Consider the following 25,529-nt stretch of genomic DNA (forward strand, 5'->3'; position numbering starts at 1 on the left):
TCCTTGGGGTGCCTTGGGCATGCATATGATGTCACCTATCCTTTTCTCCTCAGGGTTCACCCCCTGGTGTGTTCACTCTGGGTGGGGAGAGTAGCAAGCTTCCAAGGAGGGGTGGGGCTGGTGCCTGGGAGAAGGCCAGAGGACTGTGGACAGCCTTGTAATTTAATCATTTGACTGCAGAAAGGATATCTCATCTACTGGGTGCTCATCTTTGTTAAGCTAATTGTCTCCTTCTCTCTCTTCTCCCCCCACTTGCTGGGGAAGTCACTGTGGCCTAATTGAGTTATCATAAAGATAATGGCTGTTGCTCTAGCCAGAGCTGAGAAAGGAGGATCCCTCTTGCAGAGGCTCAGGCTCCAGACAGGCCCCCCCCAGGGGCTGAGATGTGGGCAGTAGGAGAGGGGGAGGGCCGAATCTCTGGGGGGTGGGGGCTATGTGGATGACGTTTAGCTGGGTGAGTCTAACCAACTAGTTATCTCGCAGATGACAGGGCTCCCTCTCTGCTCTTTCCTGCCACCCAAGGGGAGCTCGTTTATGAGACAAAGGGGTCTCGGGTCTGGGCATGTTTGGGGCTTTCTCAACAAGGCAACCAGGTAGCATAAGAAAGAGAGCTTGGACTTGGAGAGCAGACAGATCAGGTTTCAAATCCCACAGTCCCCTCTTTTGAGCTGGGTGATCTAAGGCAAATGAATTCTCTGATCTGAACCTCAGTTTTCTCATCTGTATACTGGGGATAATTAAGCCCATATCACATTATTGGTGGGAGGTGTGTATAAAGGAGCTGAAAACAACCAGTGATGGGAGCTTCCTCTCGCCCGTCCTAATGCATGAAGACAATGGGGTGGGTGATGAGACCTCTACAGGAGGAGACCAGGCTACAGCAGCCTGGCTTTAGATGAGCAGCTGTGGGGTGCACACGAAGGACAGCCTCACCATCTGAGGCACGTCATCTCTACCCATCCCAGGCCCCCAGGCATCTGGGAGACTCAGCTCTGGGATGAGACAGTGAGCACAGGGGCACCGAGGAATGGCAGGGAAGTCAGGTTAAAAGCTGGGCAGTGTGTCAGCAAGCAGACAGGAGTCAAGAAGCACATGAGTCATCACCATGCAAGTTCCAGGACAAATCTGAAGGTCATGATTAGTTCAGGCCAGCCCAGGCCCTGAACAGAGACAGCAGATCCAGGCCTGGGTGGGCAGAGGGACGGGAGCCAGGGGACAATGACAGGGCACCCCAGGAGATTCGGCATATATGGGAAAAGAGGCACCAGTGCCCAGGGAACTCTATTCACAGCCCACCGCAGGGCTGGGAGGAGCCCGAAGGCCAGGCAGGGATGGGCACGCTGCTGGCCAGGCTGGGGAGAGTGGGGGCCTGACAGCAGCACTCCCCTTGCCTTCCCAGTGCCCCCTCTCATCCAGCCCTTCGAGTTCCCGCCTGCCTCCATTGGCCAGCTGCTCTACATCCCCTGCGTGGTGTCCTCGGGGGACATGCCCATCCGCATCACCTGGAGGAAAGATGGACAGGTGATCATCTCAGGCTCGGGCGTGACCATCGAGAGCAAGGAATTCATGAGCTCCCTGCAGATCTCCAGTGTCTCCCTCAAGCACAATGGCAACTACACATGCATCGCCAGCAACACAGCGGCCACCGTGAGCAGGGAACGCCAGCTGATCGTGCGCGGTGAGTGAGACGGGCCAGCGAGGTTGGGGGGAGGAAGGGTCCAGCTCTGTGTGCTGCTAAAAACACTCTCTAGATTTCAAGTTTGAATCACGGGCTCAGAGAAAGTTGACTCTGGCAGGGGCCTTAAAGATCAAGAGGTTCAAACCTCTTACTCTCCAGGCCAGGACACTGAGGCCATGAGAGGAGAAGACCCTGGCTCAGTTGGTCACTGGTGAAGTCAGAATTGGCACTCAGAATTCCCAGCTCCCAACCCAGTACGACTGGCAGAAGCTCTCAACATCTTGGGTTTCAGATGTTCAGAGGTGCCTGCTCCCAACTTTATAATGGTCCAGGCCAGGCTAACGTTGAATGGAAGGTGCCCAAAGCCCCCAGAAAACCTATCAGAGACCGAGATGATCTGTTCCTCCCACACCTTCCCTCTTTCTGCAGTGCCCCCTCGATTCGTGGTGCAGCCCAACAACCAGGATGGCATCTATGGCAAGGCTGGTGTGCTCAACTGCTCGGTGGACGGCTACCCCCCACCCAAGGTCATGTGGAAGCATGCCAAGGGTAAGCCCCTGGCCAGCCAGCATCTCTGAGCATGGCCAGGGATGGGATGGGGAGGATACTAATGCGACTTGGGCCTGGTCTCTACACATGACTCCTAGCCCTGGGTTCTGAACTTTAAGGGGATCTCAGGCTATACCTGAACTGGAAGTCATCCTCAGCCACCCCCAAGGGTCTATGGACCAGGAACAGCTGTCATGCTAATTCCAGATTTCCTCTTGTCCCCATAGATTGACCTCTCCCCTCCCCGCTCCAACCCTAGAACTCAGTATACTCCGCAACTCTCCCCACCCCACCCTAGGGTCCCAGAGTCTCATTGACCCCTGCTTCTCACCAGTCAAACCTATTCTGGGATCTTGGTCCTTCTTGGAACCCAACTTCATCCCAAGGATGCATTTGGTTTCTGACTAAGCCCTGCGCTAACCTCTTATCCTTACTGTGTCCATGGCTGACTCTGGGGCAATGGGAGGAAGCATCCAAAGCCCCCCTTGGAGGATGGCTGGCTTCTTTCGAAGGCCTGACTGCCTACAACCAGGCAACTGCCATTTGAGGGCTCAATCTTCCCTTTGCCTATTGCCAAGTGGCCCGAAGATAACTCTTTCTTCCCCTCCAAGGAATTCAGCCCAAAGGAAGTTCAGTGCCAAGGTGGGCATTGAGCTGAGGCCCCCCAACTCCATCTCCATACCTCAGATCTGAGGCAGGGTCAGACTTCTGTGAGGGTCTTTCCTGTTTCCCAGGAAGCAAGAACTATGTGAGCTCCCAGCACTTTGGGGATGCTACAGAATGGCCCTAGATCAGCAAGAGAAAGGTATCAGGGCCACTCCTTGAGGCACTCCGACCCTCCCCGGCCTAGACACCAGACCTCCTAACTGCCGCCTCCTTTCAGGGAGCGGGAACCCCCAGCAGTACCACCCAGTGCCCCTCACCGGCCGCATCCAGATCCTGCCCAACAGCTCGCTACTGATCCGCCACGTCCTGGAAGAGGACATCGGCTACTACCTCTGCCAGGCCAGCAACGGCGTGGGCACCGACATCAGCAAGTCCATGTTCCTCACTGTTAAGAGTGAGTCTTGCCCCGTGCGACCCTCCGAACACCCCCTGATCGTAGAGCCGGGCCCATCTCTGCACTCACCCTGCCTCCCCATTTGGCTTCCATTGCTCCCTCCTGTGAAGGGAAGGCAGGAAGGATTCCTAGACAGAGGTGGGCTTGGGAACCTCTGATGGGGGATTCAAAAGCACTCTCATCTAAAACAATGGCCTCTCTCTAAATGGCCCCAGCTCACTCCACTCCAGTCGTGATAAGCTCATGACTTGCTGTACCACAGTATCGTACGACAGCCCATTTATTTTGCTCTGTAGGTTGGCAGTTCCATCTGAATAGTCATATCAAACAATTTATTTCTTTTATTTAATGTACACCTGCTAGTGTATAACCTGTTTTTTTTTTTTAAATGAATGGGTTTTTTTTTTAATTAATTAATTAATTTATTTATTTATTTATTTATGGCTGTGTTGGGTCTTCGTTTCTGTGCGAGGGCTTTCTCTAGTTGTGGCAAGCGGGAGCCACCCTACATCGCGGTGTGCGGTCCTCTCACTATCGCGGCCTCTCTTGTTGCGGAGCACAGGCTCCAGATGCGCAAGCTCAGTAATTGTGGCTCACGGGCCCAGCTGCTCCGCGGCATGTGGGATCTTCCCAGACCAGGGCTCGAACCCGTGTCCCCTACATTGGCAGGCAGATTCTCAACCACTGCGCCACCAGGGAAGCCCTAACCTGTTTGTGGCTTAGCAAGGAGGAGACCACGTATGCAATGTAGGAGATAGGCCTATGGGCAGAAATCCTGGGTTCCAATTCCAGATCCGCCTGATGAGCTTCCTGGCTTTGGGCAAGTGACTTCACGTTTCTAGGTTCCTTTCCTCACCTGTGCTAGAGGTTCATTCCCAGCCCACTCAGCTCCCCAAATCATCGTAAATAACACAAGAACTGATCATGGAAAGGGGAAGAAGCTTCGGAAAAGCCAAAAGAGCAATAAAACTCACTCTAGCTCAGTACCATATCTCTGGCTTCTAAATCCCCAGACCTAGAGCCGGAATCAATGGCGTTGAAGTCTAGAATATCCCTGAGTTCTGTTAAGTCACACACAGACATTCCTACTGGACGAGCCTATCCCTTTACACTGTTAGGGGTCTCTATAGTGAGCCCCCAGGAATCATGTCAGGACAGTGTCTGGCCCTTTGTCATGAAACAGACCATGGGCCACGGAGAACAGCAGTAAGAGCCTGAGTTTTAGCATCTGACCAAGCCAACTGTGAATCTGGGCGCCGTGTGGTAATTACAGTGACCTCTACGGGTTTCCTTGGCCTCTGTATCTCATTTTCCTGATGTACAAAAGGAGGGTCAAGAGAGCGCCTTACCTGTTATGTTTTGTATCAAGAGTAAGTCAGATGACATGGATAATGCAACCAGTATGGTAACTGGCACCCAGTAGGCCGTCAGAGATTTAGCCACCAGTTTTGTTTTGAACGGGAGACACTCCAAGGTACGTGTAGGAAAGGCAGCTGAGAGCAGCGCCCAGTGTGCGGTCTGCCCAGCATCTCCCTGGAGTCCCCGCCTTTAAGAATCATAGCTTCTTTATCGCTTGCCAAACCCTCACTCACTCAGCACAAGACGGGGAAGCCCCAGCAATCGATCGATGCTCGGGAAGCTCCAGGCACCGGAATCCCCACCCTGGGGAGCTCTTCCCTCACACTATCAAAAAGCACTTTGTCCTTAATAAAACCAGGCAATCAATCTACATCCCTCAGCCGGGGAGAACTTTGCTAATTCTGCCTGCGTGAGGCAAGAGGAATAGTAGGCACCTCATGGAACTATCACTGTCCTTAGTATTTGATCCTTATCTCCCCACCGTCAGCAGGAGAAAAGAGCCCAAACTCTCAGGCTTTTTTTTTTCTTTTTTGGTCTTTGCCCTTTTTCTCTAAGTTAGGGGATTCTACTGGGCAAGCGTGGCGGTGCCTTTGTGGCCCGTGGCTTCTCTGTGGCGCTGAGTTGGATGTGGGTGAAGGGAGACGCAGGGGTCAGGAGGTGGGCTGTGTGCAAGGTGACCCAGTTCACGTCGGCCTGTCCCTGATGTCCTGGGGCATCCTGGGCAATTCGCTTCTCCCCTCTGGACCTGCATTTTTCGGTGCCATCCTCACTTCATGACCCAGGCAGCAGCTACGAGCACACACCTCGTAAATCCAGGGCAGCCTCGTGAACACGTGCAGCACCAGATCGCACACTCAGCCACCACGCTCGCAGTAGCGTCCGCCTCTGGCCCCTCTTCCCAAGGGATGATGGGAGCTCCGTACTATTTGTCCTCACTTGTGGGCAGCATCTGGACCTTGTTCCTTCCGTCTTCCGCCTTGTCCTCATTCCAGCCACCTTGTCACTTTGCTCTGCTTCCTTCCATAGTGAGGCACAGGCGCACGCCTTCCCTTCATCTGCTCCGTCTCCGGCTCATATTGTCCCACTCGCCGCACCTCCCTTGTCGGCTGCCTGTGACACAGTCTCTCCGAGCTGCTCATGCAGCATCCCCCCTCACACGGCCCTCCCCCACAGGTTGCTTTCCAGCTGTGCCCCCTCCCACACCCTCTGCACACTCGGGGTCTCCAAACCCTCACCCACGTGTGCCCCCTCGGATGACCCTTTCCTTGCACAACTTTCTCTGTCACAAACGCCTCCTTCCATTCCAGCCCCGCTCTCCCCAGTGACCTGCCAGCCATGCTAGAGTTCCCTGTGCCGCCCCAAATGCCAGCAGGAGAGGAGGAGGAATTTGAGGCCTGAGGGCAGTCGGTGTGGAGCGCTGAGCACAGCTGGGGCCTCTGCCTGGGGTTGGAGAGTCTGACTGCTTTTCAGTACCAGCCTGAATCATTCCACCCAGCATCTGGCTGCCAGAAGGGGCTCCTGTGACAATGGGACAGTTTGGTGACAGGGGGTGGGGGGGGGGGTGGTCCTGACCTTCTTTGGGAACTTCCATCCTGCTTCCTGTTGCTTTTCTGCGGGCACACTGCTTCAGGTAACCCACCCTCAGCTCCTCCCCTTGGACATCCTTCCCCCTGCCTGCTCTGCCTTTTTCCTCCTTCATTCTCCCTCTACCTCTCCCACCTCCCCCAGGTAGGCGCAGGTAGATAGGGAAGGACCCACAGGACCTGGGCCCGTGGGTCACAGATGGGCTTGCCAGGGCTAAGCCCTTCATAGTCATCCCTCAGTCCATCTCAGACAGCCCACACCGCCAGGCGCTCCCCTGCCGCCATCCGCAAGGCCAGCTACAGAACGACCTGCCATTTACAAAGCCAATTGCACGGCTGTCCTTGATGCCCGTAACACACTCAGGAAAACGTTGACCCTATACGGCTCCACCTTGTCAGACCTCACACTTGTATGACCTCTCAGAAGGCAAACTGACCTTAATCCCCGCTTTAGCCAAGTAGAAGTAAGAGAGTAAATATATCAAAGGGATATACATCATAAAAAGCATTCAAGTGTCAAATTGGACGTTTGCGGTTGCCCTCTGTTGGGAACCATTGACCCTGACAGTTTCCAGTGATAACTCAACAGATGCTCACTGGGCACTCACTAAATAGTCCATAAAATTCTGTGGATTAGAGCACAGACTTTAGAACCAGAGAGACCTGGGTTCAAATCCCAGCTCTGCCACTTGATAGCTGTGGGATCTTGGACAGCAATCTCTGTAAGCCCCAATTTCCTCCTCTGTAAGTTTGGAAATATAATGCTATTTACTCGTCGGTAAGATCCAAGTGAGACACGCACTTACAGCAATTAACACAGTACCTGGCACCAAATACACATTCAATAATCATGAGCAATCATTAGTTTTAGGTGCTGAAAATCTAGTGATGGATAAAATGCAGTTGCTATTCTCAGGGAATTTAAGATCTTGAAGAGGAGATAGACATATACCCAAAATAACTATAATACACAAAGTGATGAGTGCCTTAAAAAGCCACAAACAATGTGACACAGAGAGAATCAGGGATGGAGTAATCAGTTTTAATTTGCAGGGCCAACAAGGGAAAGCCAAGAAAAGCTCCACAAAAGCAACAGTCACTAAGTAGGACTTGAAGGATGAGAAGGATTCTGACAAGAGCCAACAGAAGCAAAGGTCATTCCATTCCAGGATGAGGACAAAGTATAGCAAGAGCATGGAGGCCGGCAAGGCCATGCGTGTCATCAGATGAAGGGGGAACTTAGGGTGTCTGGTGGAGAATGAAGGGAGGATGGGCAGGGAGAATACATGTGAGGTGCTTATGGGTTTTGGAAACGAAATGTTTTCCTTTTATGCAGTGTTGACTCTCGATATCAGGCACCAAAACAGAGTTCCGGGAGCTCAGGGGTCTGATGGCGGTTGGGATTCCAGAGGTGGTTCTTGGAGAATTGCTTTCCTCGAGGCCCCAGATTTCTAAGACTTCGTTAAAGGGAGCAAAAGGCTTTCCTAGCCCCTGGACACCCGTGTTGGCAACCATTCAGTCCCAATCGGTCCCCACTCCTCCCTGACCCCGAGAACGTGGATGGTGCTGAGCCCGTGAGTGCCCGAGCACACAGCCCAGCCTACGACTGTCACAGCACAGCGATCAGCACTTGACAATTTACAAAGCCCATACCTTGCCTGGGAGGTTGGTGGGCAATAGCTCCTTCTCAGGGAAGGGAAGGTGCTGGATCAAGGTCATTGGGTGATACCGTCCCAGCTGAGACAGGAGCTTGCCTCTGTGGACTCACGGTTTGGTAGAGAGAGCACAGAGCAAGAGACAGAAGACTGGTTGCTGGTCCCGACTCCGACTCACTGGCTCCGTATCTGCGAGCCATTCCTTCCCTTCTCTGGACCTCGGTTTCCCCATCTGTACAATAAGAGGCCTGGACTAGAATCTAGTCATAGCTGAACCCAAGGTCCCTGCCAGCTCAGACAATCTATGATTCTAGCTGTGTGCATGGTCCTTTCAGGACACCAGACCGCCTCCCAGAACTTCGTTGAAAAATAAATGTAATTAACAGAAGAAAATACTACATCCACAGAGCTACCTTTTATCTCCCTGTTACAAAGTAAAATTTAAAAAAAAAGAGAGATAATGACCAAAAGGAGAAAGAGGCAATCCGTCCTCCAATTGACACGTGGGGGAAAAAATAAAGCATCTTCAAAGAGAATGCTTCACCGAGAGGCAGGTACAAAGAAAGGCTGCTTAGTCCAGGTTGCAAGGGGCTGGCTGTGGTTTTTTTTGTTTTTTGTGTTTCTTGAGGTTTGTTTTTTTTTTTTTTTGAATATTTGAATTTTATTTTATTTATTTTTTTGTACAGCAGGTTCTTATTAGTTATCTATTTTATACATATCAGTGTATATATGTCAATCCCAATCTCCCAATTCATCCCACCACCACCACCCGCCCCCCACCCCGCCACTTACCCCCTTGGTGTCCATACGTTTGTTCTCTACATCTGTGTCTCAACTTCTACCCTGCAAACCAGTTCATCTCTACCATTTTTCTAGGTTCCACATATATGCGTTAATATACGATATTTGTTTTTCACTTTCTGACTTACTTCACTCTGTATGACAGTCTCTAGATCCATCCACATCTCTACAAATGACCCAATTTCGTTCCTTTTTATGGCTGAGTAATATTCCATTGTATATATGTACCACAACTTCTTTATCTATTCGTCTGTCGATGGGCATTTAGGTTGCTTCCATGACCTGGCTATTGTAAATAGTGCTGCAATGAACATTGGGGTGCATGTGTCTCTTTGAATTATGGTTTTCTCTGGGTATATGCCCAATAGTGGGATTGCTGGGTCATATCGTAATTCTATTTTTAGTTTTTTAAGGAACCTCCATACTGTTCTCCATAGTGGCTGTATCAATTTACATTCCCACCAACAGTGCAAGAGGGTTCCCTTTTCTCCACACCCTCTCCAGCATTTGTTGTTTGTAGATTTTCTGATGATGCCCATTCTAACTGGTGTGAGGTGACACCTCACTGTAGTTTTGATTTGCATTTCTCTAATAATTAGTGATGTTGAGCAGCTTTTCATATGCTTCTTGGCCATCTGTATGTCTTCTTTGGAGAAATGTCTATTTAGGTCCTCTGCCCATTTTTGGATTGGGGTGTTTGTTTTTTTAATATTGAGCTGCATGAGCTGTTTATATATTTTGGAGATTAATCCTTTGTCCATTGATTAGCTTGCAAATATTTTCTCCCATTCTGAGGGTTGTCTTTTCATCTTGTTTGTAGTTTCCTTTGCTTTGCAAAAGCTTTTAAGTTTCATTAGGTCCCATTTGTTTATTTTTGTTTTTATTTCCATTACTCTAGGAGGTGGATCAAAAAAAATCTTGCTGTGATTTATGTCAAAGAGTGTTCCTCCTACGTTTTCCTCTAAGGGTTTTATAGTGTCCAGTCTTACATTTAGGTCTCTAATCCATTTTGAGTTTATTTTTGTGTATGGTGTTAGGGAGTGTTCTAATTTCATTCCTTTACATGTAGCTGTCCAGTTTTCCCAGCACCACTTATTGAAGAGACTGTCTTCTCTCCATTGTATATCCTTGCCTCCTTTGTCATAGATTAGTTGACCATAGGTGCATAGGTTTATCTCTGGGCTTTCTATCCTGTTCCATTGATCTATATTTCTGTTTTTGTGCCAGTACCATATTGTCTTGATTACTGTACCTTTGTAGTATAGTCTGAAGTCAGGGAGTCTGATTCTTCCAGCTCTGTTTTTTTCCCTCAAGACTGCATTGGCTATTCGGGGTCTTTTGTGTCTCCATACAAATTTTAAGATTTTTTGTTCTAGTTCTGTGAAAAATGCCACTGGTAATTTGATAGCGATTGCATTGAATCTGTAGATTGCTTTGGGTAGTATAGTCATTTTCACAATATTGATTCTTCTAATTTAAGAACATGGTATACCTCTCCATCTGTTTTTGTCATCTTTGATTTCTTTCATCAGCATCTTATAGTTTTCTGAGTACAGGTCTTTTACCTCCTTAGGTAGGTTTATTCCTAGGTATTTTATTCTTTTTGTTGCCATGGTGAATGGGATTGTTTCCTTAATTTCTCTTTCTGATCTTTCATTGTTAGTGTATAGAAATGCAAGAGATTTCTGTGCATTAATTTTGTATCCTGCAACTTTACCAAATTCATTGATGAACTCTAGTAGTTTTCTGGTGGCATCTTTAGGATTCTCTATGTATAGTATCATGTGATCTGCAAACAGTGACAGTTTTACTTCTTCTTTTCCAATTTGTATTCCTTTTATTTCTTTTTCTTCTCTGATTGCCGTGTCTAGGACTTTCAAAACTATGTTGAATAATAGTCATGAGAGTGGACATCCTTGTCTTGTTCTTCATCTTAGAGGAAATGCTTTCAGTTTTTCACCATTGAGAATGATGTTTGCTGTGGGTTTGTCCTATATGGCCTTTATTATATTGATGTAGGTTCCCTCTATGCCCACTTTCTGGAGAGTGTTTTTTCATAAATGGTGTTGAATTTTGTCAAAAGCTTTTTCTGCATCTATTGAGATGATCATATGGTTTTTATTCTTTAATTTGTTAATATGGTGTATCACATTGATTGATTTGCATATATTGAAGAATCCTTGCATCCCTGGGATAAATCCCACTTGATCATGGTGTATGATCCTTTTAATGTGTTGTTGGATTCTGTTTGCTCATATTTTGTTGAGGATTTTTGCATCTATATTCATCAGTGATAATAATCTGTAATTTTCTTTTTTTGTAGTAGTTTTGTCTGGTTTTAGTATCAGGGTGATGGTGGCCTCATAGAATGAGTTTGGGAGTGTTCCTTCCTCTGCAATTTTTTGGAAGAGTTTGAGAAGGATGGGTGTTAGCTCTTCTCTAAATGTTTGACAGAATTCACCTGTGAAGCCATCTGGTCCTGGACTTTTGTTTGTTGGAAGATTTTTTTTTTTTTTTTTGGAAGATTTTTAATCACAGTTTCAATTTCACTACTTGTGATTGGTCTGTTCATATTTTCTGTTTCTTCCTGGTTCAGTCTTGGAAGGTTATACCTTTCTAAGAATTTGTCCATTTCTTCCAGGTTGTCCATTTGATTGGCATAGAGTTGCTTGTAGTAGTTTCTTAGGATGCTTTGTATTTCTGCGGTGTCTGCTGTAACTTCTTCTTCATTTCTAATTTTATTGATTTGAATCCTCTCCCTCTTTTTCTTGATGAGTCTGGCTAATGGTTTATCAATTTTGTTTATCTTCTCAAAGAACCAGCTTTTAGTTTTATTGATCTTTGCTATTGTTTTCTTTGTTTCTATTTCATTTATTTCTGCTCTGATCTTTATGATTTCTTTCATTCTACTAACTTTGGGTTTTTGTTTGTTCTTCTTTCTCTAGTTCCTTTAGGTGTAATCTAACCTTACACAGAAAGGTTTATTTGAGATTTTTCTTGTTTCTTGAGGTAGGCTTGTATTGCTATAAACTTCCCTCTTAGAACTGCTTTTTGCTGCATCCCATAGGTTTTGGATCGTCATGTTTTCGTTGTCATTTGTCTCTAGGTATTTTTTGATTTCCTCAGTGATTGCTTGGTTATTTAGTAACGTATTGTTTAGCCTCCATGTGTTTGTGTTTTTTACGTTTTTTTCCCTGTAATTGATTTCTAATCTCATAGCGTTGTGGTTGGAAGAGATGCTTGATATGATTTCATTTTTCTTAAATTTACTGAGGCTTGATTTGTGACCCAAGATGTGAGCTATCCTGGAGAATGTTCCGTGTGTACTTGAGAAGAAAGTGTAATCTGCTGTTTTTGGATAGAATGTCCTGTAAATAACAATTAAATCTATCTGGTGTATTGTGTCATTTAAAGCTTGTGTTTCCTTATTAATTTTCTGTCTGGATGATCTGTCCATTGGTGTAAGTGAGGTGTTAAAGTCCCCCGCTATTATTGTGTTACTGTCGATTTCCTCTTTTATAGCTGTTAGCAGTTGCCTTATGTATTGCGGTGCTCCATGTTGGGTGCATATATATTTATAATTGTTATATCTTCTTCTTGGATTGATCCCTTGATCATTATGTAGTGTCCTTCCTTGTCTCTTGTAACATTCTTTATTTTAAAGTCTATTTTATCTGATATGAGTATAGCTACTCCAGCTTTCTTTTGATTTCCATTTGCATGGAATATCTTTTTCCATCCCCTCACTTTCAGTCTGTATGTGTCCCTAGGTCTGAAGAGGGTCTCTTGTAGACAGCATATATATGGGTCTTGTTTCTGTATCCATTCAGCAAGCCTGTGTCTTTTGGTTGGAGCATTTAATCCATTCACATTTAAGGTAATTATCTATATGTATGTTCCTATTACCATTTTCTTAATTGTTATGGGTTTGTTTTTGTAGATCCTTTTCTTCTCTTGTGTTTCCCACTTAGAGAAGATCCTTTACCATTTGTTGTAGAGCTGGTTTGATGGTGCTGAATTCTCTTAGCTTTTGCTTGTCTATAATGCTTTTGATTTCTCCATCAAATCTGAATGAGATCCTTGCCCGGTAGAGTAATCTTGGTTGTAGGTTCTTCGCTTTTGTCACTTTAAATATATCGTGTCACTTCCTTCTGGCTTGTAGAGTTTCTGCTGAGAAATCAGCTGTTAACCTTATGGGAGTTCCCTTGTATGTTATTTGTCGTTTTTCCCTGTTGCTTTCAATAATTTTTCTATGTCTTTAATTTTTGTCAGTTTGATTACTATGTGTCTTGGCGTGTTTCTCCTTGGATTTATCCTGCCTGGGGCTCTCTGTGCTTCCTGGACTTGGGTGGCTATTTCCTTTCCCATGTTAGGGAAGTTTTCGACCATAATCTCTTCAAATATTTTCTCTGGTCCTTTCTCTCTTTCTTCTCCTTCTGGAACCACTATAATGCGAATGTTGTTTCGTTTAATGTTGTCCCAGAGGTCTCTTAAGCTGTCTTCATTTCTTTTCATTCTTTTTTCTTTATTCTGTTCTGTGGCAATGAATTCCACCATTCTGTCTTCCAGGTCACTTATCCGTTCTTCTACCTCAGTTATTCTGCTATTGATTCCTTCTAGTGTATTTTCCATTTCAGTTATTGTATTGTTCACCTCTGTTTGTTTGTTCTTTAATTCTTCTAGGTGTTTGTTCTTTAATTCTTCTAGGTGTTTGTTCTTTAATTCTTCTAGGTCTTTGTTAAATGTTTCTTGCATCTTCTCAATCTTTGCCTCCATTCTTTTTCTGAGGTCCTGGATCATCTTCACTATCATTATTCTGAATTCTTTTTCTGGAAGGTTGCCTATCTCCACTTCATTTAGTTGTTTTTCTGGGGTTTTGTCTTGTTCCTTCATCTGGTACAAAGCCCTCTGCCTTTTCATTTTGTCTATCTTTCTGTGAATGTGGTTTTCCTTCCACAGGCTGTAGAACTGTAGTTCTTCTTGCTTCTGCTGTCTGCCCTCTGGTGGATGAGGCTATCTTGCTGGCTGTGTTTTGATGCCACTACTGCACAGGACTCGGCAGCCCCCTTGTGCTGCAGGTTACCTGATTAGATAGGTCCTGTTGCATCCCCCAGACTCTCCTCCACTCTGTGAAAACTCCAGTGATGGGGCCAAGGCAAAGCCCTTGGCCAATTAAACCCATAAGGGCTCTTTGTTTGGTCTGAGTTTTGATTTGTTTGTCTAGCAAAATGTCAGACCAATTAAAGCCATATCCAAGAGCCCTCCAGAGCGCACAGGCAGCTGCAGAGTCACAGAATTCAGGAGGGAGGAGAGGAGGAGCCAAGTGGGGATTGGGGGAGTGGGGAAGGGGGGGGTCCATCCTGGTGGAAGGAAACCCCGGGCCTGGGTAGACCAGGTCACCCATCAGTGGTTGACCACTGGTGCAGAGGTCAGGATGCAAAACCTTGGAAAGATAACTGTATCTGATGACCTGAGGTGGTCCTAATTTCAAATTTGCCCAAAGGAATCTCCTCCTTTTCAGGCAGAAGCAGCACCTCCCTTAGGCTTGGTGACTGGGGCTCCTGCTCTAGAGGGCCTCTTCTGCCCTCCTCAGCACCCACCCTTCCCACAGGGCAAGGAGTCTCCAGCCAAAGGACATGGCCGCCCAAAGCCCACAGCTCCCTTTCTAGACCAGGCTGGATGCATCCTGTCACCAGGCCAGGCTCCCTCCTGCAGTGCCCACTGAGCCCTGGCCAGGAGGTCAAGCCATGGGCCAGCTTGGGCTCCCCCGCCCTATGTAGGACCCAGGGAGGCCAAAGTGAGTAGAAGGCTTAGGGAACAGGAAGGCCTTGACCAGGGAGATGAGAGTCCTGATCTCTTGTCCCCCACGTCCCCCACTGCTTCCGGGTGAACTGGGGTCAGTCACTCCCTCTCCCTGGGACTCAGTCTGCTCCTGTGCTCAGAGGAGTCACGATTCTTCTCTCCCTCTCCCTCAGCCCCCAAGGCATTAACAGAGCTCAACGTGTGGGTGACATTTGCTGCGCCAGTGCAGACCTGGCAGGGAGTGTGATCACAGTTCCAGAACCTATCTTTCAGAAGCTGGGGCCTTTAGTGTTTTAGGGGTTGATTTAAAAAAGCAAGTCTAAATCAGAGAAACATGGGAGATCGTACTGACCTCCAAAGGCCAACAGTATCATTGGAGCAAGTTATGTCACGTCCAAACCCAGCCCCCAAAGGGACCTTTGTACAAAAGTTTTAAGGTAGGAAAAAACCCATCTCCATGTGAAACAACCCCCCAACCCAGTCCCACCCCCTTTCATCATCACAGCAAGCCAGGTCCCCTCACAGCAGGAGAGATTTTAGTGAAGGAACAGGAATGAACCTGCCTGTGCAACCTCCATTCCCAGTTTGAAAGCTCCTGTCCCACGCCCTCATCTGGGCCCTTACGTCCTTCTTAGAGGCTTTGGGCAGTGGTGGCACGAAGCACATCACCACCACTCCACCGTCACCCCTGCAGTCAGTCCCCGTGACCGTGAGCATGGCAGACCTTCCAGATGGATCTGGGCTCTAAGGGATCATCCAAGGCTTTCCCTACATTCAGCTCCAGCAGGTCTGGATGTTAATAACAAAATTTTTCATAACAAAATTACACTCATTGTACTTGCCAACCAAGGAAAATGTGCCAGTAATTTCGAGGCACAAGGGAGTCAGGGCTATCACTGGGTGCCTCAGTTTACTAGATAAGAAAATGCAGACAGGCCAAGAGCTACATTAGCGCCTCCAGACCCTGCCGTAAGTGGGGAGCCCAGAACTGCTCCCCCGGTTGTGATCAAAGCCCCTCTGAATGGCAGGGGTGGAATAAATTATTGGATCGGTCAAGCCATAAACATGTACTTCCTGAGAAGCCCCTATGTGTCCAATGTGGCCTCAAGGTCTGAGAAAGAGAGAACAGCAAGAGTAAGTCACCATCCCTGCCCTCAGGGTGCTTACAAACTAGTTAGGAAGCTGGCACTAACCTTTAGGAAGTGAGGCAAGATAGCGTGCTAAAAGGTCCGGTTCATTTTCTGATTGTTTGTACTAATAGGAAAAAAAAAATTTGTGTGTGTGCATTGATTTTGTACACTTAAATCTTGCTAAATTCACTTTAATAAATACAAAGCATCCAGACTGGAAAATTTTTTAAAAAAATAAAAAGGTCTGGGGTTACACTTGCAGTGTTGGGTTTGAGAAGGAAAAACCCAGTGTGGACAGACATGGTCAGACAGAGCTTTCTAGGGGAGCAGGACTCGGGTGGAACCTTAGGAATAAGTAGGGTTTGGATCGACAAAGGGAAGAAAGGAGGACGGGCAGGTGGAAGGCGTGGGAGGCGGTGGGGAGGACGTCTGATAGGAGGGCTGGGGATGAGGGGATGGATAGTGGCGCCGAAGTCTGGATGTGCTCCTCGGGTCTCGAGCAGGGAATGGAGAGAAAGGGGGAGCCTAAGAGTCGCTGAGAAGGAACAGGTGCCAGCCCGGATGATGGACTGGGCAAAAGGATGGGGGAGAGTCAAGGGCTCCAGGCTAAGGGATAAGTATGACGGTGCCACCAATAAAAATGAAGGAGGTGGCGGGACTTCCCTGGTGGCGCAGTGGTTAAGACTCTGCGCTCCCAATGCAGGGGGCCCGGGTTCGATCCCTCGTCCAGGAACTAGATCCCGCACACATGCCGCAACTAAGAGTTCTCACGCCACAACTAAGGAGCCGGTGAGCCGCAACTAAGACCGAGGGCAACCAAATAAATAAATAAATAATATTTTTCAAATTAATAAAAAAAAAAAAAATGGGAGTGGAGAGATGACATGTTTGCTTCATGCTGGGGGTGCCCTGATGCAGCCGAACCCTGGCTGCCCTTCTGCCAGGATTTCTACCCAGAGAAGTGTGCTGCACCCAATGACCCCTACAGCTCCCACCTTGCCAGGTGACTCACGAGTCATTGTGTGACTAACAGCTGTCCTATCCTGGGACGGGAAGGGTGACACGGGTGGGCTCTCCCCGGCAGCCCAAGCCCCGACCCCATCCCCACCCAGTCCTCAGGACACCGTCAGGCTCCCACGTGGGCCTCTCAGGTCTACGGAGACTTGAGACCTGGCAAAGTCAAGATTCGGAGAAAATTTTCTCCTGCTTGCACTGCTCATGGGCAGCGGGTGTGCATCCCAGGGCCAGGTGCTGGGGTGGAAGCTGCGGGGAAGGGCACTGTGGCCCAGGCACGCTCCTGCCGCTGCTCGCCTGCTGCCAGCCTGTCCGTGGGGCTGGGGGTGTAACGGGGGTGGGCTCCCCACAGAGCAGAGAGGGCGAAGCCCACAACCTCCCACCTCAGGAAGCCCCCTCCAGCTCCATGGGGACAGTCTGTGGCTGTCCTCCTGGAAACTCTGCACAGGGAATTTCTGTCACACACTGGAACCTTGTATTCGTTCCCTAGCGCCCCTGTAACAAAGTACCACAAACTGAGTAGCTTAAAGAACAGAACCGTATTCTCTCACAGTTCTGGGAGGCTAGAAATCCCAAATCAAGGTGCCGGCAGGGCTGTGCTCTCTCCGCAGGCTCTCAGGGAACGTGTTTTCTTGCCTCTTCCGGGGGCTGCCAGCGATCCTTGGCATCCCTTGGATTGTAGATGCATCCCTCCACTCTCTGCCTCTGTCTCCCCGGGTGTCTTCACACCATCTTCCCTCTGTGTGTGTCTCCCTTCCCCTTCTTATAAGGACACCAGTCATATTGGACTAAGGGCCCATCCTACCACAGTAAGACATCTTAATTACATCTGCAAAGATCCTATTTCCAAATAAGGTCACATTCACAGGTCCTGATCTCATGTGGCCTCGGCCTGCAGCAACTTGAGGCAGGATTTCGATTCCCAGCCAGAGATTGAGGTCGGGCAGCGGCAGTGAGAGTGCTGAATCCTAGCCACCAGACCACCAGGGACCAGTGGCCAGCGACAAGGCCCTGGCCCGTCAGCTATGAAGAAATGAATTTCCACACAGAGACGGAAAGTAGTGAAGCAAGTGAAGTGTTTATGAGGAGGAAAAAGAGTACAGTACATGTGGATAGACACATGGGCGGGCCTAGAGAGCGAGAGTCGCTCACTCGTGGCAGTTTAAATCACTTTTATGTGGCATTTCTTCTGGGTTTCCTTTGACCAGTCATCTTGCTTTGCCTGGTTCTGAGTCCGTATTTGGTTTATCTCAGGGTCCTCCCCTGTGTGCTTGCGCATCTCTTAGCCAAGATGGATTCTAGTGAAGAGGCCTATGGGTAGTTGGCATCACTTACTACGAGGTGGCACCCCCTCCCTTTTTGACCTCCACGGAGCCTTTCTGCGCATGTGTAGTCGGGGAGGTCTCTTTGATTTCAAGAATGAGGAATATGTGGTCTCTTATCTTCTATCTGGGCAGGTCCCAGCCTCCTCCATCATCCTGCTTTTATGGAGTTTCTGTCCACAGGGGAGAAACTGTTCAGCCTGGGGCCCATCTATCTCCTACCTTAGTACCAGGATCTAGGACTGGACATATCTTTTTGGGGGACACAATTCAAACCACAACAATCCCCAGGCCCAGTGATTTATTATCCATAACTGCATGCTTTCCAGAACTCTGGAAGCTGAAGTGCTCTCCTTTCCAATATCCTACAACTGCCCTTGTCTGAATGCAACCAGCCTCCTAACAGAAACTCCTTCTTTGTTGAGAGTCGACAAGCCCAGCTTCTCCTGTGCACTAACCCTAGAGCAGTGGTCAGCAAACTGACCAACGGCCATATCCGGCCAGCCGCCTGCTTTGTTGGAGCCCAGCCACGCCCATTCTTCATATCCTATTGTCCATGGCTGCTTTCGAGCTACAGCAACTGAATTGAGTCGTTGAAACAGAGACCTATGGCCTGTGAAGCTTAAGATACGTACTGTGGGTCCTTTTCAAAAAAGTTTGGTGACCCCAGCTCTAGGGTATTCACAGCAATGACCCCTAAATACTACCTTCCAAGTAATTAAAGAAAGATGGTGGTGTCTCCTTTTGTCTCTGAAAGGATTCTGATATTCAGGGTCATTTCAGAGTTGAGTGTTTTCTCATCTCTAAAATGGGAATAAAAATACGACCCACCTCCTAGGGTTGGGGGGTGGATTTAATGAAATAATTCGTGCAAAGCATTAACCAGGGTGCATGGCACATAATGAGCATTCAACAAACATTAGCTGTTTTCATTATCACTATCACTTTTCTGAGATTCTGGGCAGAGTAGAAGACCAGAGGCCGTGGAGGACCAAGTCCCACCCTCATGTGAGAATACTACCCCCACCTCCCGGGCCCCAACCCTGTGCTTATGCTCCTTGGCAAGCAGTCAAGAGAGGGACTGACTGATCCATTTTATGGCTGGAGAAAGCAAGACCTGGTGAGTCTGAGGGTCTCAGCTGGGCCCACCGTGCAGCAGAAACAGGGCTGCAGTCCAAGTCTCAAAGACCCCATAGTTGCCCATGACCTGCGCCCCGCCCCCTTCACACATACACTGTTTGTCAGTTCTGCTCCCCACATGCACGGGCAGTGGACAGCTAGGGTCCCCTGGCACCTCCCCACCAGCTCTCAGAGCCGAGGCTGATTGCTTCCATGCAATTTGAATTAATCTCATGCTTCAGGTGGAGCTTGGCTAATCAGGGGAGACAAGAAGCCGAAGTGGGTGCAATCAAATTAACAACGCTAGGCCCTGGCTCTTTAAGAAGGAAAAAACAAAGCAGGCACCAGAAGGCACCCCCAACACCAGCCCTTCCCCAGGGGAAGCCTGGAGCGGCTGCCAGGGCTGAGCGCGAAGAGCTTCTCCCACCCACCCCGCCCCTCCCCAGGTGACCACCCCACATGCCAACAATGCCCCTTTGTGGCAGCTTATCTCACACTGCCAAACAGGGCTGCGGTTCTTGTCAGGATCTTGCTAACAAGGAGCAGAGACACAAGCCTTTGGAGGGAGGGAGGGGAGTGGGCTGAGTTGGGGGGAAGGAGGGGCCCACTCACCTCAGATGGGTGCCTGGAATCCTTTTGGAAACAAAAGGAGATGAGAGCCTCTGAGCTGGGAGGTTCCCTTCTCCCATGGCAAGGTGGTGTGCAGAGCTCTCTAGAGCCTTCAGGGCACACGCTGTCCCCTGGAAAAGCCTCTCCCAAAGGCAAGGAGGAGGACATCCAGAAAAGCATTTTAGCGTGCCAGAGAAAGCATCCTTTTTAGCAAAAAATTCTACGAGACTCTTGGAGAGATTTCGGTTAGGCTCTTAGAAGGACTTCCTGAGACAGTCAAGTCTCCTCCTTAAGGTTGGTGAAGAACACCATGACTTTGCTGCCCTTCTTCCAACCTTATCGGCCTTGAGGTTGTCCTGCCTGAGGCAGAGGAAGGACCAGAGGGATATCCACTTGAATGGGGATGGAAGAGGAGGGTCATCCAGCACTAGGGTTCTTCCCTCAGACCCTGTGAAAAGCTCCTCAACCCCCTCCCCCCAGGCCACCCACCTAGAAGAGCAGAACAGCCTAACCCCTTGGTGTCCGGGTTCCCAGACCAATCTGCTTCACCCCCAGTTTGGCTGCGTTTCTCTTCAGAGAAGCTGGACTCTTTGCACCCCCATTCTGCTCCCCTGCCTCCTGCCCTTCTCTGACCAGTGTCACATCATGGCTAAAACCACAGATGCCCTGAATCCTGGCTCTGCTGCCTACTAGCTGTGTGGCCTTGGGCAGTCTACTTCTCTAAACCTCAGTTTCCGCATCTGTAAAGTGGGAATAAAAACAGGGTTGTTCTGAGGATTAAATGAGTTACCGCACGTAAAGGAATACAGAATAGTGCCTACAAATAGTAAGCCGGCAATAATGTGAACTTCTAGGATTATCATACACTGGTGCCCACGAATGGGGTTAAGAAGTACCCCAGGCTTCCTTTTGGAATGCAACATTCCACACCTCTTTCCCATTTTATCAGGCCTCTCCCAACAGCTGGTGGCATTCATGTCCTTCTTCCACGTCCTCCTTCCTGCACACACTGCTCTCCTCCTTTGGGTATTCGTAACTGAATCTTCCCTCCCTGGTGACTCGGGGACTGACAGAAACACCAGCTGAGCTCCAATCATCAGGCGGAAGAGAGGGAGGGGTCAGAGACAGAGAAGGCCCGACTCACCGCCCCCCTAACTCCTGCCCCCAGCCCCAGCTGGCCCTGGACTGGCCTCCTGCCCCACCGGCCCAGCCCTCCAGTTCTCAGCCTCCTGCACTGCCCCCAGGATTCCTCCACATCGTGTCATTCCCACCCAGCTTCCTACTTCTGGGACAAAGCCCCAGGTGGGAGAATAGTCCACCAGGCAGAAGGAGAAGGCTGGATGAAAGCAGAGGAAAGGGCGCTGGTGAATTGTCAAGGGGACTTGGGGCTGCTGCTTCTTGCCGCTCACCAGCTGTGTGACTTTAGACAAAACACTTAGCCTCTCTGAGCCTCCATTTCCTCACTGATACTCTGGGGGCTAAAAGCCCCCAGGCTACCTCCTTAACAGGAATGAAGCTCCTGATAAAGGATGTTCTGGTGTTCTGTAAACTGCAAAGATCAGCCCACCCCAGCTTATGGGTGGGATCCCAGAGAAGAGGGAAGCTGGAGCGGTAAAGGAGGGGCCGAGTAGGTGCAGAGTTTATAATCTCCATGGCAGGGTCTAGGGGCCCTAGAACTCCATCCCCAATCCTGGGGGTTGGTCAGAAAGTCTGTGGATGCTCGGGGCGGGGCGGGGGCGGCGAGTGAGGAAGCAGAGCTGTCTTGTGTTTTAAAAATCTATCAGCCTCTCACATCACATTAAAATGTAAATAGCAGCTGGTCCAGGCAGGACCTGGGGGTGACAGGAGCCGGCCTGCGAGTAATTTCACAGACGTGAACCGGTTTCATCGGATTCTGACAACTGTCTTGTTTCTGAAATTGATTTCCTCTCCCCTCGGCTTGCTGCCCCAGGAGGGCCCTGGAGCGAGGGGCGGGGGTGAATCCACTGTGGAGGCTGGTGCCTTTCTCCTCTCTGTGGCTCCAGCCAATAAAGCCCCATTGGATCCAGGAGGAGGAAATCTGGGAATTCTGCAGGGCTATAAGGCCGTGGCCTGCAAGCCAGAGGCCCAGCGAGGCTCCTCCCTGCCCTGGAGTGAGTCTGTGGACCAGGGCAGGCTGCCCCAGGGCACTGGGGGAGCCTGCCTTCTTTCCACAAAAACATGCTAAGTCCTGAACAGGGATGCTTCTACCCTGGAGTCTCACAGTCAGAGCCAAGGACACTGCAGTATGACATGTGCCATGCTAGGGACACTCGATGCCCAGAGGAGGGGTATCTGCAGTGACATGGGGCGTCAGGGAAGGGCCCTGGGAGTTATCAGGAAACCCCTTTGGGTTCGACCAGAATTTGCCCCAGTTTGGCCATGTGCAGTGCCGGCACTATACCAAATACCGGGGTTGTAAAGCTTTGAATAAGACTGGCCCAGCTCACCCCAGGACCTTCCACAGGACCCCAGGGAAGAGCCCACCCTCCCCACCTAAAGGAGCTGTGTTGGAAGGAGCTATGTATTAAGGGGCAGCTCACCCACTTGGGTCTCCTTGATGCCCTTAAGCCCAGCCCCTCCCTGTTCCCAAGTCCCCAGAGAATCTCTTACTGCACCCCTCTTTGTAAAAAGAAATTAGGTTTCCCTGGCTGTTAATTGAATTACACTGCAGGAAAGCAGAGAAGTTGTATCTCATTAAAGCCTCCTGTGTCCTACTGGAGCGCTGTGTTGCCTTTGCGGCTGCTATTAGCACTTGTCACGCAGAACTCAGCCCTGTGCATACAGCCCCCGCCCCCTCCCTGGCTCTCCTGCCCCTGCCCCTAAAGCTGCAGTCCCTGACACCTGCCCTAGGAGAGGCCTGCCGAGGCTGCCCACCATAGAGAAGCCACGGCATTTTGCTGACAACCAAATTCTATTTCCCAAAGCCAGATTCTTTGTGCATCCGTGGCAGACAGACAGACAGCCAGCCAGAGGTGGCCAGCCCCTACAGTAGGACAGGCTTAAAGAGGGAAAAACTGCCTTCTGGAAGCTTCAGTTTCCTCATCTGAAAAGTGGGGATAGTAAAACTTACTTCTCATGGTTGTTTTTGGGGAAGGCCAGTAAGCAATGAACCAAGAGGCCAAGGCATCCAGCAGACTGCCTGCTCCATCAGGGGCATTGTGGGCACAGGAAGGCCATGGTGCTTGGTCAAGAAATACATCGGGACCCAGGCTTTGGAGCTGAGGAATAATAACAGTACCTACCCGCATGACTTAATTCATGTAAAGTACTAGAATACTGCCAGCACATGGTACCTGGGAAGTTCCCAGTAAAAGGTAACCATAAAAGTGTGTGTGTGTGTGTGTGTGTGTGTGTGTGTGTGTGTGTGTGTGTAGAGGGAGGGTGCACTTATGTGACACAGGGCTGTGAGTAGATATGTGTTAGACAGTCACATCAGGATATTGACATGCAATTGACAATTGCATCAGGCTACCTGTGTATGACACCACGTGTGAGTTTACGGTAAGGGTGTCAGAGTGTAGGCTGTGAGGGTGACTGTGTTTGTGACTATCCGTTGGGGGTGTTTTTGACATTGCCTCTGTGTGTGTGTGTGTGCGCGCGCACATCTGTGCTCCTGCAGGTGACCGCACACAAACATCTCTCTAGGGAATTCCTGATGTCTGCCTTCAACCCAGGAAGCGCTCTGGAGCACAGCCAGGTCTCGGTGCAGTGAAGATTCACCTATGTTTACCACTGTGATTCAGGGGAGCAGAGCGACTTTGTGGTCCAGAGCAAGAAGCAAGAGAGAGATGGAGGGAAGAGGAGAGCAGATAGGGCGGGCACCTGCTGCCCTGGGCTCCCCTCTATTAGGGGGCTGCCTTGTTAAGTACAGCAGCCAGGAGGGCGGAGGCCCCTGGTCTGTGGGCTCAGGAGGGCACCCAGGCCCTTGGAGGCCTGGACAGGGTCTGGGGGAGGGGCACAGTGACACAGTCCCCTGTTCTGACATTGACAGGCAGACTGCGTAGGGCAGGACGAAAAGAGGAAGCAGGTCCTCTGCTTCTTGCCCAGGATGAGGGGCTGAAGACCCCTATACGCACGCACGAAGAGTACGCTCACGGAATCCTCCCATAACAATGAGCCGGATTCCCAGACCATCTTTCCTCTCTCCTGAGACCCGGACACCCGCAGGGGCCCAAAGACATGGAATCTTCTCTGCGCTGCCCTGGAATCTTCTCCACGCTGCCCAGGTGGTCTAGTGTGGGGAGCTCCCTGCCTCCACTGCAGCCCTTTCCCTAAACAGCCAAAACTACTGGAAAATTCCTTCTTAGGCCAAACAGGAGGTCTGCCTTCCCCCTTTTGGAGAGCTGTTGAGCCATGTCCCACCCACTCCCTGTAAGTTACACGCTCCCAGTTTCCAGCCACTCTTCAAATGGCATGGCTTGAAGTCTGTCCATCTTCCTGGTCGCACTCCAGCTTGTCAACGTCCTCCATCAAGTAGAGAGCCCAGAACGAGACATGATGTTTCACAAGTAATTTGGAGCTTGTCATTCTATGTTCTGAAGACCTGGGCGCTAGTTCTCCTGGCATCAGTTCACCTTCCACCATTAGTGTTAGAGCTTCATACGTTATGTATCGCCTCTCCCATCTGTCCACTTTTAAGAAGTGTTGCTGTTTATTAGTATGACTGGGGCAAACCACTTCCCTGCGTGGCCTCAGTTTCTTCATTTGTAAAACGAAGGGTCTGGGCAGATGATCTATACCTGTGCCCTTCAATAGAAACAAAATGCAAGCCGCCTATGTAATTTAAAATCTTCTAGTTGTCACATGTTCAAAAAAGTAAAAAGAAACAGGTGAGATTCACTGTGATAGTATATTTTATGTAACCCAATATATCTAAAATATTAACATGTAATCAACGTAAAATTATTAAGGAACTATTTTACAATCTTTCTTTTTCTTCCTGTGTTTTTGAAATCCAGTGTGTACTTTACAGTCACAGGACATCTCAGTTTGGACTGGCCACGTTTCTAGTGGCCAATAGCCGCGTGTGGCTAGTAGCTACTATACTGAACGTTATGTGGGCTCTGCAACTCTAGGACTCTGTGATTCTGTAAAATAGATGGCAAGTAACATCTTAAGGTGTGCGTGTATTTATCTGATGCTTTTCTTGGAACAGGAGAGGAGCATGAGACGCTTGGGGTGGGAATCGTACCCATAATGAGCCTGAGGCTCGGAGAAGTCAAGTAGCCTGTATTAAAGACCACATAGCTGGGTAGAAACACGTCCGTCTGGCCCCCAAGCTCTTCAAGCTGGGTGGGGTCCACAGAAGCAGTCTCTTCTTCACAGATGAGCTCCCCTGAACCTGCCCTGAGCTGCAGGGCTGTGAGGAGAACATCGGGTTCTGCTGCATGCTGTTTGCTGCCATAACAATGGTGAAGGGAGCCCACCCCCTGGCCCCAGGTGTGGTTAATACTCAGGGCTGAAGGACCAAGTGGGCTCTTGAGGCCCTGTTGTCTCTGGTTGCCCCTGTGTCTGTCTCTTTGAACAAACCTGATTGGGAAGAGCCTGTGAGGTGGGACGGGCATGTATGAATACACAGGTTGTGCACTGCTCAAAGTTACATAGCCTAAGGGGCAAGTAAAGTCGGGAACCCAGTCCCTGCTCCACTGGCCAAGCTGTGGCTCCCAGCACCATGTTGCCTCCAGCCAGAGGGGTGCCTTTATAATTCACACACAGGCCCTGGACAGGCTAGTACAGCCGTACCTGGAGAGCAAAACAGGGATGAGCCGCCAGTTTCTCACTCCGGTGCAGAACCTTGAGGTCCTCCTACCAAAGAAAGACTCATCAT

The 25,529-nt window shown here is 49.3% G+C and overlaps 1 protein-coding gene across 1 annotated transcript in view; it reads left to right on the forward strand.

The window, feature by feature from the left end:
- DSCAML1 (DS cell adhesion molecule like 1) overlaps positions 1-25,529 on the forward strand; it is a 346,359-nt gene that overhangs the window by 267,914 nt on the left and 52,916 nt on the right. The window contains exons 9-11 of the mRNA XM_061203579.1: positions 1,400-1,678; positions 2,108-2,227; positions 3,111-3,287. Of these exons, the coding sequence (XP_061059562.1) occupies positions 1,400-1,678; positions 2,108-2,227; positions 3,111-3,287 (576 nt within the window). The remainder of the gene's footprint in view (positions 1-1,399; positions 1,679-2,107; positions 2,228-3,110; positions 3,288-25,529) is intronic.

The sequence above is a fragment of the Eubalaena glacialis genome, chromosome 10 (assembly GCF_028564815.1).
Source record: "Eubalaena glacialis isolate mEubGla1 chromosome 10, mEubGla1.1.hap2.+ XY, whole genome shotgun sequence".
Classification (NCBI taxonomy): Eukaryota; Metazoa; Chordata; class Mammalia; order Artiodactyla; family Balaenidae; genus Eubalaena; species Eubalaena glacialis.